We start from the raw sequence: 15310 nt of genomic DNA, 5'->3' as shown, positions 1-15310 counted from the left end.
CGCAATCGGCGTGTTTATGCATGGCGTGTTTGTGAGGTTAGCAAATCAACCCCTATGTGTCTAGCTAAAGACTGTGCAAACTAGCCCCAAACAGGAGTGGGGAACATACCAAAAGTACAAAATAAACAGGATGCTGGGGCAGCACGCTCCCCATCCTCGCCATGGCTGAAAATGAATGATGATATCCTTGTTCACAAATCCTACCTCTGTGATCAACAACTACAGAGATGTGATTGATATAATGCAGATAACTAGCATATGGCACTGTTTAAGCCATGATTTACTTCTCTCTGAATAAAACTAAAGCCCAAAATTGGATGTTTTATTAAATGTATTTGTATTTTCAGTAAAGTAGCTCTGAAGCGATCAAGCGGTATGGATGAAACAGGCCAAGTGGTTTGGCATTTAGCGCTCTGTCTGCTACTTGCATGGATTATAACTGCTGCTGCATTGGTTAAAGGTATCAAATCTTCTGGAAAGGTATGTCTACTGTGTTGCTGGCTCATGTACTGATATTACTGAACTAAGCACAGGAAAACATTAGCAACACCAGCATCCAAAATGTAATGTTGTTAATTGCAGTGGCATTATATGTACAACTGTAGGCAAAATGTTGGCATTAAATTGGAATATCAAGACAGTCGAGTATATATAAAAGTATAAAAATCCAGCACAGAGCCTGAATATTGTGAACTGTCTACTGTAGATACAGAATTGGAAGTAAAGGCTACAATTTTACAACTGATCAGCTCCAGGAAAACTTGTTTTATTTTGAATAGGGAGAGGAAAGGATAGAAATTCTGACTTGTTTATAGATTGTTACCCCCACCTTCCTTTCACTGTGACACCAGGACCAAAAATGAGGGGTCACAGAATCACCAACATCATAGAGGATCTAGCTCTACCTCATAATACTGACAGTCTTTGTAGTTGTCTTTGTTCCCATTTGAAAAAATTTACATCAACTCCATCAGTCACCAGAACACAGACAGCAATACTGGCACAATATAAACCCAATAGAAGCTCTAAACCCGTCCCATTCTATCCAAAATGTTTAAGGCTAGGTTCACACCTGGGCGATCTGTGACCGTGTGGCAATCGTGCGGTTTGCTGGGCGGTCACAGAGTCACCCACCACAGCCGATCAACGGACCCCAGCTGCGCCAAGCGGATTTCACGGTTTCCCGCCATGATTCTGCCTGTGCAATTGAACACTAGCCTAAAACAGATTTGTATGGGCTTCACTGGAAAACGTATTACACAAGCTTGATCGAGTCTCTTCAATACAACCTCCATCATACTTTGGTAGAATATTTTACAAATTGGCTTTGAAGCCAAAAGGAAACCAGTTTAAATCAGCTAAATACATTAAGGTGCATAAAAACAAAAGGTGCTCAAAGATTTACAGTTAATTTTCTATAGAAAGCAGCCACAACCTAATTAGAAAAGCTTTTCCCCTTCCAGCATGTGAAAGACCTTTGCTCTCTGTGTGGAAGCAGTGGCCTCTGTGAAGATACAACCCCCCTGCTGAGTCAGACCAATATCTCTGCCGTTAGTAAAGCTCATTCTCCCTGCTAATTGGAGAGCTCTAGCTCTGATTCAGCAGGGGGAGTGTTCAACCTCTGCAGAGAGTCCACTGCTTTCCCTACAGAGAGCACATGGGCTTTACAGTCTGTAGCTGATTTTTTTTAAAGCTCAGCTCCAGTATTAACTAACCTCCTCCTCCCATTATGTTATACCTGGAAACTGCCACACAACCAAACGTTTAATGTTTTAATTATTTGCTTCTAATGAGGTATATAGATTTTAAAAGTACCTAAGATATCACTCTTTCATTCCCAATCTGTTTGCAAGTACTGGGCACCTGGAAGAATCTCCAATTTGCTGGGCACACAATTTCCTTAAACTATATGTCCCATGATTCTTTGGTACTCCTCTATTGATGGGTGTTTCTAAGCAGTGCTGTGGGAAATGAAAGGGGAGTAATGACAGTGGTCTATGCACACTGCACGTCTGGAAATAGAATGTGTATTTAAAAATATTAGCGTTTTTGTCCTCCGTCCGATCTTCTGCGCTGAAAACCGTGCAGGAAATGCAAGCACTATATGTAAATGGAGCCTTACATTAAATGTTTTGCTATATAAACATTACTGCTGTGTAACACAAACCGAATAGCACATCTGGGAAACATTAGAGAAGGAACAGGCAGCATCTTCATGCATACCATAAGAAGGCAAAATATTTTTTTCTGCAATACCCAAGGGACACAGACGGTCTCAGAGAGCTGGTACATAAAGTTCTTCTGATCAGATCAGACAAGAATATGACATCAAAATAAACTTGCGCATCTGGATAGTGTTTACTATGTAATAATGTCTATCTGATATTTATTTACTGCTAGAGGTTGTGAATTTGTTTGCATCTCTAGTAGCTACCTACCAAAACCATACAGTCCATTTATGTGTGAGATAGTAGTATCAGAGATGGATTAAGGCATAGTAGGGTCCTATTCAGATATGCATTGTCTGTAATTACATGGACCACCTCATCAGGCATCATGTCTATAAGTGTATCCTCCCTTGTGAAGTGACAGGCAAGAGCACAACTATTCCCATTGTTTACTTCAGGAGCATGGAGGTTATAGCTGGGCCTCTTGGGCATCCACTGAGCCCTAGGTTCCTGCCTAGATTGCCTTGTGGGTTATCCAGCTCTGGATAGTACTGCTGCACTCTGTACTATGTCTTCAAAATGTTTTTTCATACACTTTTTTTTTTTTCAAACACTAAAACATCCATCTTTGTCTCTAATAGTGAAGGTTTCATTGACAAATTCAGATCAGTTCATTTTAGCATAGAGGATTTTCTATACAGAATGTATAGATTCTGTATAGATAATTTCTAGAGTTGTAAATAGCTAACAAAGCCTTTATCATATCGCTTCTTGCCATCATAATAAAGTTGTGATTGCATACATTTTGTCATTAAAGAAACATGGGAGCTGCCATTGCTGACCTTTGCTTCAGCTTTGCTTCTGCTGCTTGCCTGGTTATCATACAGATTCTCTGGCTTCAATATTGTGAGTCACCAGCCTGGGAACAAATATGCAGATAAGATATTCTGACATTATTCTGGTATTGATATGATCTGAATACTTCTTCTTTGCTAGTTGGTTTGTTAGTTCGTTAGCTAGTTAAAGTGAACTAAACTCAGGAGTTACATTTAAAAATGCATTCAAGTACCTTAACTGGCCCTGGCAACATTCTGCTCATGAAAAGTGTAACTTAACACCAACGTGGCCAAGGGTTAAGTTTATGGGTTTGGTTGAGGTTTAAGACTAAAGCTAGGGCCCCGGTCTATATTAGGATGATGTTTAGGAGTTATTCTAGGGTTATGTATCAGTAAGTATTCATTTTCAGGCATGTTAAGTATAAAATCAGTGCTGAACATTTGCCAGTGCCAAATTTTCCACACCAAAGACAAAATACACTAATATACAGAAGCCCAAAATTAAGTTACAGAGAAAATGTGATACCCCCAATATTAAGAGGACATTAAATCTCTTAGTGATAAACTCCCTTTAAAATGTTTGTATACATATATGCAAGATGGAGCCATATTTTTCTGTAACTGTAACAGGGACAGGGATAGACCATGTTCCCTATTAATTCACTGGAATGGCATGCCATAGTATTCATGGAACAGAAGCTGGTAAACATCTACACCTTTGAACCATACAATGCATGCAGAGCACAGCTTACCTGCTAAGCTTGTCTTATTTTCACCAAAGCTTAGCTGTAGTTCACTAATCCACTTGTTGAAGTGCATGCATACACATTTGGTCATCAGCTCACAATTTAACAGATATTTGTTTTTAGAATAATGCACAAATACAACAGAATTATTTCAATGGTATAGACATGAAAAGGTACCAAAAAAGAAAATAATTGTTAGGGTTTACATACACTTGAATTACAGGCTTGCTAAGAGTTCTGCCTTAAGAGACCCAAAACTGTGCTATATGCAGTATGCTTACTCAGATGAAAACAGAACAAATTCACACTTTTTAATGCAGTAGTACAATAGATTCAATGGCAGCTTCCACCTCAGGCTTCATTCAAAAAGATTTTGCTTTGCGATAGATCGACATTCGACTATAATAGATTTCCTGGAGTACTGTGTGACCTGATGCTAAGCAAAACTATAGTAATTAATGAATGTATCTGTAATAACTCTCACTTTAGGTGGTGTATTTTACAGCCCTGTTTCCATATGCAGTCCTCATTATACTTCTTATTAGAGGAGTCACACTGGAGGGAGCAATAGATGGCATTGAATACTTTATTGGACAACAATCTGATATTTCAAAGCTCAGTAATGGAGAAGTAAGTATGTTGATTCCAGTATTCATATAGATCAAACATACAACATAATGCTTTACAGAGCACATAGAACTATTCACATCAGTTCCTGTCCCCCCAGAGGAATTAACAATCTAATGTTGTTACTATATTCAGACAATCTAGGGCTAGTTAAAAGTGGAAGCCAATTAAACTACCAGTATGTTTTTTGGATTGTCAGAGAAATCAAGGGACCAAGAGGAAAGACATATAAACTAGGGCTAAATCTTCAGCCATAGCAAACCATACAATTGTTATGAGGCCTACCTTTGTCTGCCTATATAATAATGTATACAGGTTGCAATAGCATACAGCAAATATATTTGGATAAACTGAATGTATACAAACTTTGGGAACCTCTATATGATTGCTACAAAGATAAATAATGGTGAACAAATGTGTGGACAGAAACTATACGTGGAAATACTGCTTCTTCAGTGTAGAGAGATCTTAGTAGAGATGAGCTCAGCTTCGGACCCAATAACACTTCCACCCAGTCAGCTGCAGACCAGAGCATTCCTTGCCCAGCAGTTGCATGTAAACAAAGGGGCAGAATACTTGTGCTGATGTCATTTTAATTTTGGATACAGAAAAGAAGAATACAACTGTTAGGTTGATGACAGTGAGTGTGCAGGTGGATTCAGTGATCGCAGATGTGGAACACTTCCCTCAACACTTCCCACCACAGGCAAAACCGTCAGTTCCAGCCATTTATCCTGTCCATTGACACAACCTTACCTTTCAGTTCCGTGACCACCTGTTCTCCCCTCCCCCCACCCCCTTTTTTTTGGTGAGCGTCATAACATTGGATTTTGGTTTTCAACTTTTTCTCCATTGGAAGGTTTCCCCTAACTAATAACCTTTTTGTGCTGGGTACAGCTTTAAAATGTTGGATTTCCCATCCCTTTCTTTCTCTGTGATAATGGTCACCAGGCATGAATAGAGAAGGTAAATATACCCAATGGGAGCACAGAGGACAATAAAAACTTGACTGAATCTAAACCCCTCTGTCCACACTCTATAAAAACTAAGAAAAAACTTTTGGCTTCTGATACATTTTTAGTGATAAGACAATTCCCAGTTAAAAACAATACTGTTAGTGACTGTTACTGTTTAAGTAGTTTTAAAAGTTCCCTTTCATTTTCCAGGTGTGGAGAGATGCTGCTACCCAGATATTTTATTCTCTTAACACAGCTTGGGGAGGACTGATTGCTCTTTCATCCTACAACAAATTCCAGAACAACTGTTACTGGGACTCCATAGTGGTTTCCATTATAAACTGCCTGACCAGCATCCTTGCAGGATTTGCTATCTTTTCCATTCTTGGTCACATGGCCCTAGTGTCAGGCAAGAAGGTTCCAGATGTTGTAGATGAAGGTAACACACATTTATATTGAACAGTTTTTCTTAGTAGTACATCTATTCTCCGGCAGCAGGCCTATCATTTTATGGAATGGTATTGTTCTGCTAAGTGGTCAAAGCAAAAAAAATAAAAAACACATACTGTAGATGTTCTCAGTAATTCCGTTTGTAGATTTAGGACCAAATCTTGTATTTTACCTGGAGTTCTTGTTTAATCACCTTTGCTCCCACACCCCTCTGAACCTGAACCATTTTTACGTATCAGTAATGGGCCTCTAAAGTGGTCATAATTGTGCCATTATTTAAATTAGATAGCTTTATTTACAAAGCTTATTACACGAGGGAAAGGTGCTTTTCTTTTTTTTGTTTTTTACTTAATCTTGGCCAAACAACTACTGTTGTCAGTGTGATGTAAACCAATATATCAAAATATATTCTCATTCTTATCCTGGCTCTACTACCTAGTAAGTCACTGACCTGGAACAAACAGCCAGCTAAGTCTGAGAAGTCTAAACTCTCATCCTGCATGCTTATTTCAGGTCAGTAAGTTAGTAGGTAGTGAATGGAGAATCAAGCTGACACCGCCGGTCACCAGTCAGCAGCTCCCAAATTTCTATTTTGTAGAAGGTTTACTTAAAACAGCTAATATGCCATAATAATCTACTTTATCTGATAACATAACTATATCTTAATAGTCAATATCATCTTGTAGGATTTGGACTGGCATTCATTGCTTACCCTGATGCATTGGCCAGGCTGCCAGTATCACCCCTCTGGTCTATTTTGTTCTTCTGCATGCTCCTGGCGTTGGGACTTGACTCTCAGTTTGCGCTAATTGGTGAGTTACATAGACATTCTATGCCCCTTTATGTTAATAGAGTCGCTGTTTTTTTTCAGGTAAACAGTTCTACGCAATATATGTCAGTACATATAAACCATGTGATCACACTTCCCCTTTTCTACTCTTCATATATATATAGGAGGGCTTGTATCTTATCTAATTATTGTGTGCGTACTAGATAATTTACTGAGCAAGGCATTTCTGTGTTCATTCAAATCTAAAATCCTCACTATGATACTAGGACAAAGATCAGACCATTTAAAGATAAACTTGCATGGAATAGCAGGGTCTGCTTACTAGGTAGTCCCCCAACACCAGAATTAAAAAAAAAAAAAATAGAGGTTAAAGAGACAAACAAATAAATATCAGAGGAAGTTCCAGTTATTGTTTGGTCTTTTATTATATTTAATAAAACTTGTTTCAACTATAAATATCAGAGGGCAAAATACTTACATACCTTACATTCCAGCTTCCAGTCACTTCTGGAAAGCAAGCGTGACATCACTGGTCAGGACTCTGAGAAAGCTGACTACTCCAAATCTCGTAAGATTTCCAGAGCATGCCCAGTGATGTCACTCTCCACTAGGCGAGTACATCAGAAGTTGAGGTGTAAGATAAGTATTTAGCCCTTTTTATACAGTTTTTTTTTACCTAGAGACGTTTAATTTGTAGGGGGATGGGGTGTGGGGGTGTTTTTTTTTTAATGGAAGGTCTGCTTTAGGGCAAGGAAGGGAAAGGAAGACAATATAGGTACATTTACACCTATGGGTATGCAATACCATGCACTGGTATTCCATCAAGTAAAACTTTCCGGCGAGGAGAAAAAAAGATTTAAAAAAAACCAGACATTTAAAAAAAATGTTTCTCTAGAGTTGTATGTTAAAAACCGTTGGATGAGCAAGATGATTTGTACGTTCCCTTACAATTGGAGGAGTTGTGGTGGTGGGATTATGGATGGAGTAGTAAAAGATGTTGATTGTTATAAAAATTCCATAGCTAAAGCGGATCTTCAGGATTTTCAAAAGGTCTACCCCTGCACTGCAAGGGTTACTGGGATCCTCGATTCTGAGTCAGTGTCTGCTTACCTCTCCCCCCTCTGCTCCAACTGTGGAATGCCACTCAGCATCCTCACGTCTAATACAAGTGAATGGACCTTGCATAGGCGTGGTGACGTCAGTGGGGGTTAGACCACCAGAGCCCGGGGGAAAAAGAGGCTGCAGGAACCAGCCTAGAAGTAAGGAGGGATTGAGCATCAGGTAAGTATAATTTATTTATTTGCACCCATAGACTAAAAGGTGCAGTTAATGCTTGCAGTTCAGAGGTAGCACCACTGAAAAGTATAACTTTTGAAAATCCTGGAGTTCCTCTTTAATAATGGCCTTTTTTATTACGATATGGTCATGTATGGTTAAATCCACTCACATTTGCTTATTGCCTTATAACAGAAACTCTTACGACAACAATACAAGATGTTTTTCCACAAGTAATGAAAAAATTGAGGATTCCCTTAACAACTGCGATATGCGCAGTGTTATTTTTATTGGGGCTTCCGTGTGTTACACAGGTACACTTTCTCCTAACTGCTGCTACATGCCTTTAAAAGTAAATATCTTGAAAAGTGATTCCTCATATATCTATTAATGTTCAGAAAATCAGCAACACTGATTTTTTTTATTTTCCCGAAGTAGCCGCATATTTAAAAATAAAATGAAAATATTTATATCTAAATATTTGTAAGTAAAACATTATGAAACAACAGTTTTTGAAACCTGTATGGGTGTGGCTTGGCAACCATGGGTATGGCTTGGGTAGATTGGATGCATTTTGATCTTAGGGCGAGTAGACTTAAGCAGCAGCCCTATTTTAGTTAATAAAGGATATGACCATCCAAAAATGTGAGATCTCTACACCATATTTGCCAGCTACTTTGGAGTTTTGGATGCTCCCTTTTGGGTAAATCCACTCCTCATGCATTTTCATGTAAATTATTACTAATTAAATAACAAATACCAAACAGGGAGCAGAACGCTCAAGTAAAACTCCAGTAGTTCTGCCAACCTGAAATCTCAAACATGAGGCTCCTAGCTTTAGAGTACCCATCAAATTAAAAAAAAAAACACTGTATGGTTTAATGCTCCATGATCTACCAAAACCCAACACATCAGTTTTGGGTGACTTGACCCCTTAAAATGTTGACATTACCTTCACCCTCAATTAAATTATTATAATAGTACCTAGTACAAAATACATTTTACTTGTTGATTAGACTTGGGCTACATAAAATAAGCAAAAAATGAAAGGTTTAAATAAATCCATAGCTCTATAATATAGGAGACAATAAATAGCAGCCAAACATTTAACTGATTTTTTCTACAGTCAGGAATATATTGGGTAAACCTCATTGACTCGTTCTGCGGTGGATGGGCTCTTCTATTTGCTGCTGTTTTGGAGCTGGTGGCTGTGATCTGGATATATGGTATGTGCTTTAAAATGTTCTAATTTAATAAGACTGCACACTGTGCCCATGCACAAACTGCAATAGCAACATACTAGGATCTGCTATTACCTTGATTAGCCCTTATTTTCTCGATAGAGTACCCTGCATAGCTCTAAATGCTCCGTTCCTAAAGGTGCATAGCACTCTTTATTTAGCTTGCTGTGCAAGCAGTGGTGAATCAAGCCCACCGTATGTTAGTGTTTAATTTTAGTCTCTGTCTATAGTTTTTAAATTAACACAAGGCAATCAGTTTATTTGTTGAGTATGCGGACTGTGATTCCTGCTTGGTGCAGCACATTGATTGTGTTTTATTATCTAGCAGTGTATTTAGACTGACTGAAAACTACACATGCTCAACATGGCTCAAAGTACCTAATACTCTCAGCTGTAGCTATCCAACAAGCATGTTGTCTGCATATGTACTATACAGTTAGCAATAAGATCGAAAGATATACAAATTTAAATTGTATTTACTTATATTGTTTTACTTTTTTTCTTATATTTTATCATAATCATAACATTTGCACATCATATGTTGTGGGTAAATATGTAATTGCTGTTCAATCTAACAGGTGGAAATAGAGTGATCCTGGATATAGAGATGATGCTTGGAAAGAAGCATTGGATATTCTGGCTGTGGTGGAGAACTTGCTGGTACTTTGTATCCCCAGTATTACTAGCAGTAGGTTCTATGGTTCTATTTTCCTATATCGTGTTGTAACAAACATATCGTATAGGGCAGTCAAACGACTAATTGGGGCACATTTTGATGTAAAGTGTCAATGCACTTTACTGGACAGTTGAAATTTATTTAAAGGTAGAAAGGTTTACCATTTTGGGTATATTTATCTTGATTTCTGTGCCCAGCACTCAAAACTTAAACTTTAAAAATTAAAACTTATTATTATAGTCAAGCACATATTAACTATTGCATAAAATAATCTATGATTTCCAGCCACCAGGGATAAACCAAGGCCCCTTTTTATATGTTTTGCCCAGCTAATCTTAAAGTGCACCTTGCAAGACAATGTAAGGCCAACTTATGTTGCAACCCTCCCACTATGTAAAAATGGCAGTGAATCTGGGATCCTTTGCTTTCCCAGGAACCCATGAGAAGCCCCAGTGACATCACCCTCACCTAGGCCAGAGTAATGTAAGATTTGTTTTTTAACAATTTGTTTCTACTGTTTTATGTTTTATTAATTTTCCTGTACATTTACTGTAAAGCAAAAATTCTTTGCTGAGAGATCTACTAAGTTCAGCAATTAAAGCTCTGATTATACATACAGCTGAATGAGTCAGAGGAGCAACTAATCTTCCTGTCTTTTTGGCTATGTATGACTCTTCATAGAGTTTAATTTAGAACTAGTGTAAAAGAACACAGTTATTGGTGTCTCCTCTCTTTAAAATACTGCCAGTGTACTTTGCCTATAGAAACGTATGTGTGGTATTGAGTCTAATTGGACCACACTAATTATATTTCCCCATGTATTTCTGTGATTAGAGATGAACATTTTGTAGTCAGCCAGTCAGTGCTAATTGAGGATGGAATGAAATGTAAATCTTATAATGATGCTTTTAAACTCCAGTTCTAACGTACCCAATAGATTATATTTGGTAATATAACATGGGGGGAAAAGGTGGAATTAATGATCCAGGAACATAAAATAAATCACCTGTAAATAATTTAAGAAAGTCTGGAAAATTAAGGTTTGGAGTTAAGGAACACTGCAATGGTTACATTTGTAAATGTATAGTAGCTTTTTGCTTCTTCAAACATATCCCACTTTTTTTATTTTTTTTGTTTGTTTCTGCAGGCCATTTTAGTCTGGTCTTTGGTCACATATGAAGCTGCGGCATATGGTGGTGGGGTTTACCCAAAATGGGCAATTACACTGGGATTTTTAATGGTCGTCTTCTGCCTTATATGGATTGTCGCCATTGCTATTGTGAAGGTCATTCAAGCCAAAGGGAACATTTTTCAGGTATGGTATAGGGTTTCCTATGCTTGATCTAGGTTAAGGTACAAAAACTTTGGCATCCAGAAGATAAGCTCAAAAAAGCTATAAACATATAGCATAATGCAGAAGCAAATTTCCATGAAATATTGAACTATTGCATTGGCTGAAAAGATTTTTATGTGCAGAATGGTCTCTTATAGCATGCCAATGGACATTCACACTGAACTACTTTTCTTTTGCTGTTGCAGCGCATGGCAAGCTGTTGTAGACCAACTGAAAACTGGGGACCTGCCCTGGTGAAGAATCGTGGAGAGAGGTACAAAGATATGAAGGATGGCAAAGTCAAGGAGGAGGACAAAGGAGTAGAAATTCCAGATATTAAAGGATTTGATAATGTTTCATTTCAAAGAGACTGAGAATGAGATACCTCATTTGTAGAAACCTTGCCTATCAATGATAGACTGTTGGATCCATGAACTAACTGTTAAATGGTATAAACAGATGTGCTATAGTGACACAGAGCTTAATCAAAGCTGTGTAAATGTGCACAAGTCACTTTTTTGTATGCAAGACTTGAAATACGCATATGGGACATGGAAAGTGCAAAATACTGTGTGCTATTTAAAAGATAAATGTACATAAAGAAAATACTTTCTATTAATAAACTAAAACACTTTTCTTTTGTGTGAGTGCTCTTTAAAGAACCAGAAAGAAATACAAAGAAATGTGACATAGAAATGTTAAAGGGTTTCAACTTTCACTTAGGCTACATTCACACTATGTGTGATTAGATGCGTTTATATGCACTTGTGTGTCTATCCAGTTTTCAAATCAATACAAATGCAAAGTTAAAACCCACTCAACCAATGTAAGTGTATACGAACGCCATCAATATTTGTTTGCTTGCAGTAATCTACTGAAGAGATCCCAGTGGTGCCCAGTTTTACACACTTTCCCAATGTGCAGTCAGTGCAGGCTGCTACTTCTTTTGTGTGTGATGAGGTAGCTTCTCTCCACCCAATGCATTTGGTTGTCATGGACTTCTTCAGGAGTAATGGGAAGTTACTATTCATCATGTAATGTATCATCCATTGTAACCAAAGATCAAATGTCACCCCTTTAGCACTAGCATACCGTATTAATCAAATGACCTTGCAGCGTAACATCACAGATAATTATAAAGTACAAAATATTACATCAATCCATCAATTAAAATACAGATACAAACATCTTCAGCTCTATCTATCATACCCATCATATACTGATACAATTCTGCCAGAGAGACACTACATATCTCTTTATTTCCTTAATAATCAGAACTAAAACATTTTAAATTCAAATCATTGAGTCCCTTTGGTGACAAAGTGTCTAAATAATAAAACAATTTAGTCTCATTTTGTGATTTATCTCTGGTCAGGTTTGACTCCTCCAATACCTTGTAACCTTATCCAGCCCAGAAAATGTCAACCCGTTTTTCTTTAAAACAAAACAAAAAAACTCAAATCACCTACAGAAAGGGAAACATAGAGCTAGGAACTAGAACCAACAGATGATCACTGTAGAGAAGATAAAATAGGTAGCTCAGCAGCCATACCCAATAAGGCTATATTACAGAATGAGAGAGAAACAAGAAGAAAGTACCAAACCAAAGCAAGGACACTCAGTCACCTCCAAGCAGGTCACTAAAAGCTAGGTAGTCTGCCAATGATGCCAGGCTGGAAGTCCACAAAGATAGCCTGTGTAAGATCTATACACAGTGACCTCAACTGTGGAGCAACAGGTGGACTGCCACACCCTAATCGCAGCCAGTTAAGTTGATCTGCTTGAACAGAATATCTTGCTTCATCCTCTGAAGACGACACAAAAAGAAAGCATGGCCTGGTTCAGCCTCAAATTAATCGCAGTGGGGTCCTATTAGGTAGGAGCAAAGGCAGAGACACCCAATCGTATGCTGAAATTGTACTCCCAAAGTTAATCAAGGAAGAAAACAGAGTGTTTGTGGAGCTGAAGGGTATGGGAGGTAGAGAGGTAACTGATCATAGACAATAGGGTAGTGATCCAAATGAGAGGCAATTGCCTGGAAGATCATTGTGTTACTGAGAAAGTACACACTGTCCTTTTAATTTCATAACAATTTGCTACAACAAACTTAAGCTGTAATGTTTCCTATTACGCTTGTTACTGAAAGACAAGTTGAATGCAAATATTGTAACTTCCTCTGTTTATAAATAAATGCACTACAAATGCAGAACTTTGCCAAATCTCTTAAAAACTCGAATAAATAAAAAAAAAAAGCAGGAGCAACAAACTGGACAGTCTAATGACATATATTACAGTTTTCAGTTAGAAAAAAATATTATATCTGGCACACAGAGATGTCACAAGGGAGATGTCTGTGCTGCCCAAATCAAGTCTATATTAAAAAAACTACAAATTATATCTTGCACTAATAACTGTGACACCTGCAGTGTGCACTAATGGGTATAGGTAAACAGAAAATAATAATGATTCCTCTGTAAATCCTGTTCTATGCGTGTTACGTCATGTAGCAGGTTTAATATTCATCAGATTTAGGCTTCTCAATTAGACATTTGTTTGGATTTTAGATTATATTGACTAACCACTAGGGTGTGCTATACAGGGTTCCTATGGTGTACATCATTACTATGGTAACAGCGAGGTATTTGACTCTGAGTTCTGCTTCCCCCGTCATGCCCCTGATGAAGTCATGTGATACATGGCGTAACGCTCGTAGGGTGGGACTTACAGAGGAATTGGAGGATCGCTAGAGAATCTGCTGAGATTGCAGCAACCTGTCACTGTTTTAAGCTGAGCTTATCTCACACTGGTAGTCGAGCGTGCGGGAGAGCTGGGCTAGTGGATCAGGTGAATTGAGTTATCTCTGCAATGTTAGGCAGCTGTTACTCAAGTATTCGTTTAGCTTTTCATTTCTTTTAATATGTGAGCAGTTTCTAATAAATCTTTTTAAACTATCTATCGAGTGGTACGCACTATGTTCTCTGTATGTTTCCTTTTATGAGCATCATGGAAGAGAAGATGATCGCTTTCATTTAAAGGATTTAAGGTGGCTGTGCATTGTCACAAGGCGCATTTAGACCTTTTGTAAAAGAGGTCTAAGGATAAGGTGAGCAGCTTATTTGTCGGAGCCTCACAGGTGAAGTGGTGGATTGAAGAATTTTTACAACTTTAACACAGTATTAGTGCAACGTTTGTTACTTTCTGCACAAAGACTTTAAGCAATATCAAATGATACAAAAGTGTGGTGCTTTTACAAGGACTTTACTTTATAATATGTATATTATATATAATACTGCAATACTACATATTTATAAGATATATGCATATGTATTTTGATTCATTTTTAGGTATTTAGCATGGCACAAATTGTAATTGTTTTCTGTAAGTCTATATTAAAGTTTGAAGCCAGCTCGGTAAGAAGTAAACAAACTCCCTGCTGCAGTTTATATCCCAATACTGCCGCTGTGTAATGCTTACAGTGACAGCAGTAAAGGAGTTAAACCACCTGACAGTTCTTATAGCGTTTGGGCACTATCTTGGTGACATAATTGTACTTGGAATGTCAGGTCTAAAAGGTAGCTCTTAACATAAGATTAAACATATACAAACTTAGCCTGTAAGTTATTGAATAGATTTATTAAAGTATAACTTTAGCACTTCATTATAAGTGCATCTGATGCTACAGTTTTCTCTTAGTCCCCCTGCAAGGTCACACAAATAACTGTTGATGCTGTAAAGTCCACCTAATGCAGCTTCACTAATGGTGTAGCAACGATGCTGCACTGCTCCTGAATTGAAAGCAGAATTGTCACTGTCATGTAGGCTGTGCTTGTTTTCACTACAGAGGTATAAGGAAATGTTACAGGGGTTATCAGCTATCAGCAATGTCACTGCTAATTCACACGGCTGCAACCTGTCAGTCCGCACCTTGCCAATAACATATGGAAAGTCATCTTTCACAAAGATAATATACACACAGAAACATATTGCACAGTGAATGAATACATTGAGCCAGAGAGCTGGAAGAAAATAATAGTTCACACACATGATTGTTTAACATTTAAGTATGAAACTGTATTTAAATATAGTTTTAATAGCTTATCAGGTTATTGTAAAATATATTCCAAAAAATCACATAATATGTTTTTAAATATTTAAATTTTGCTCACAAGTTTCTATTATGAGTTATGGTTGAAAGGAATCTAGTCAGATATA

The 15310-nt window shown here is 37.7% G+C and overlaps 1 protein-coding gene across 1 annotated transcript; it reads left to right on the top strand.

The window, feature by feature from the left end:
• Positions 1 to 347: 347 nt before the first annotated feature.
• Positions 348 to 11514, top strand: LOC108787212 (sodium- and chloride-dependent neutral and basic amino acid transporter B(0+)-like; the record flags this gene model as incomplete). Its single annotated transcript, XM_018556703.1, has 9 exons — positions 348 to 480; positions 4240 to 4380; positions 5544 to 5772; positions 6470 to 6595; positions 8044 to 8162; positions 8975 to 9074; positions 9668 to 9777; positions 10913 to 11080; positions 11305 to 11514. Coding segments are annotated over 9 exons (1294 nt in total), but the record flags the coding sequence as incomplete, so codon positions are not given.
• Between the last annotated feature and the right edge of the window lie 3796 nt (positions 11515 to 15310).

The sequence above is a fragment of the Nanorana parkeri genome, unplaced genomic scaffold (assembly GCF_000935625.1).
Source record: "Nanorana parkeri isolate BGI_ZX_2015 unplaced genomic scaffold, ASM93562v1 scaffold248, whole genome shotgun sequence".
NCBI lineage: Eukaryota > Metazoa > Chordata > Amphibia > Anura > Dicroglossidae > Nanorana > Nanorana parkeri.
Note: the sequence above shows the minus strand (reverse complement) of the source record. Positions and strands in the feature narration are given on the sequence as shown.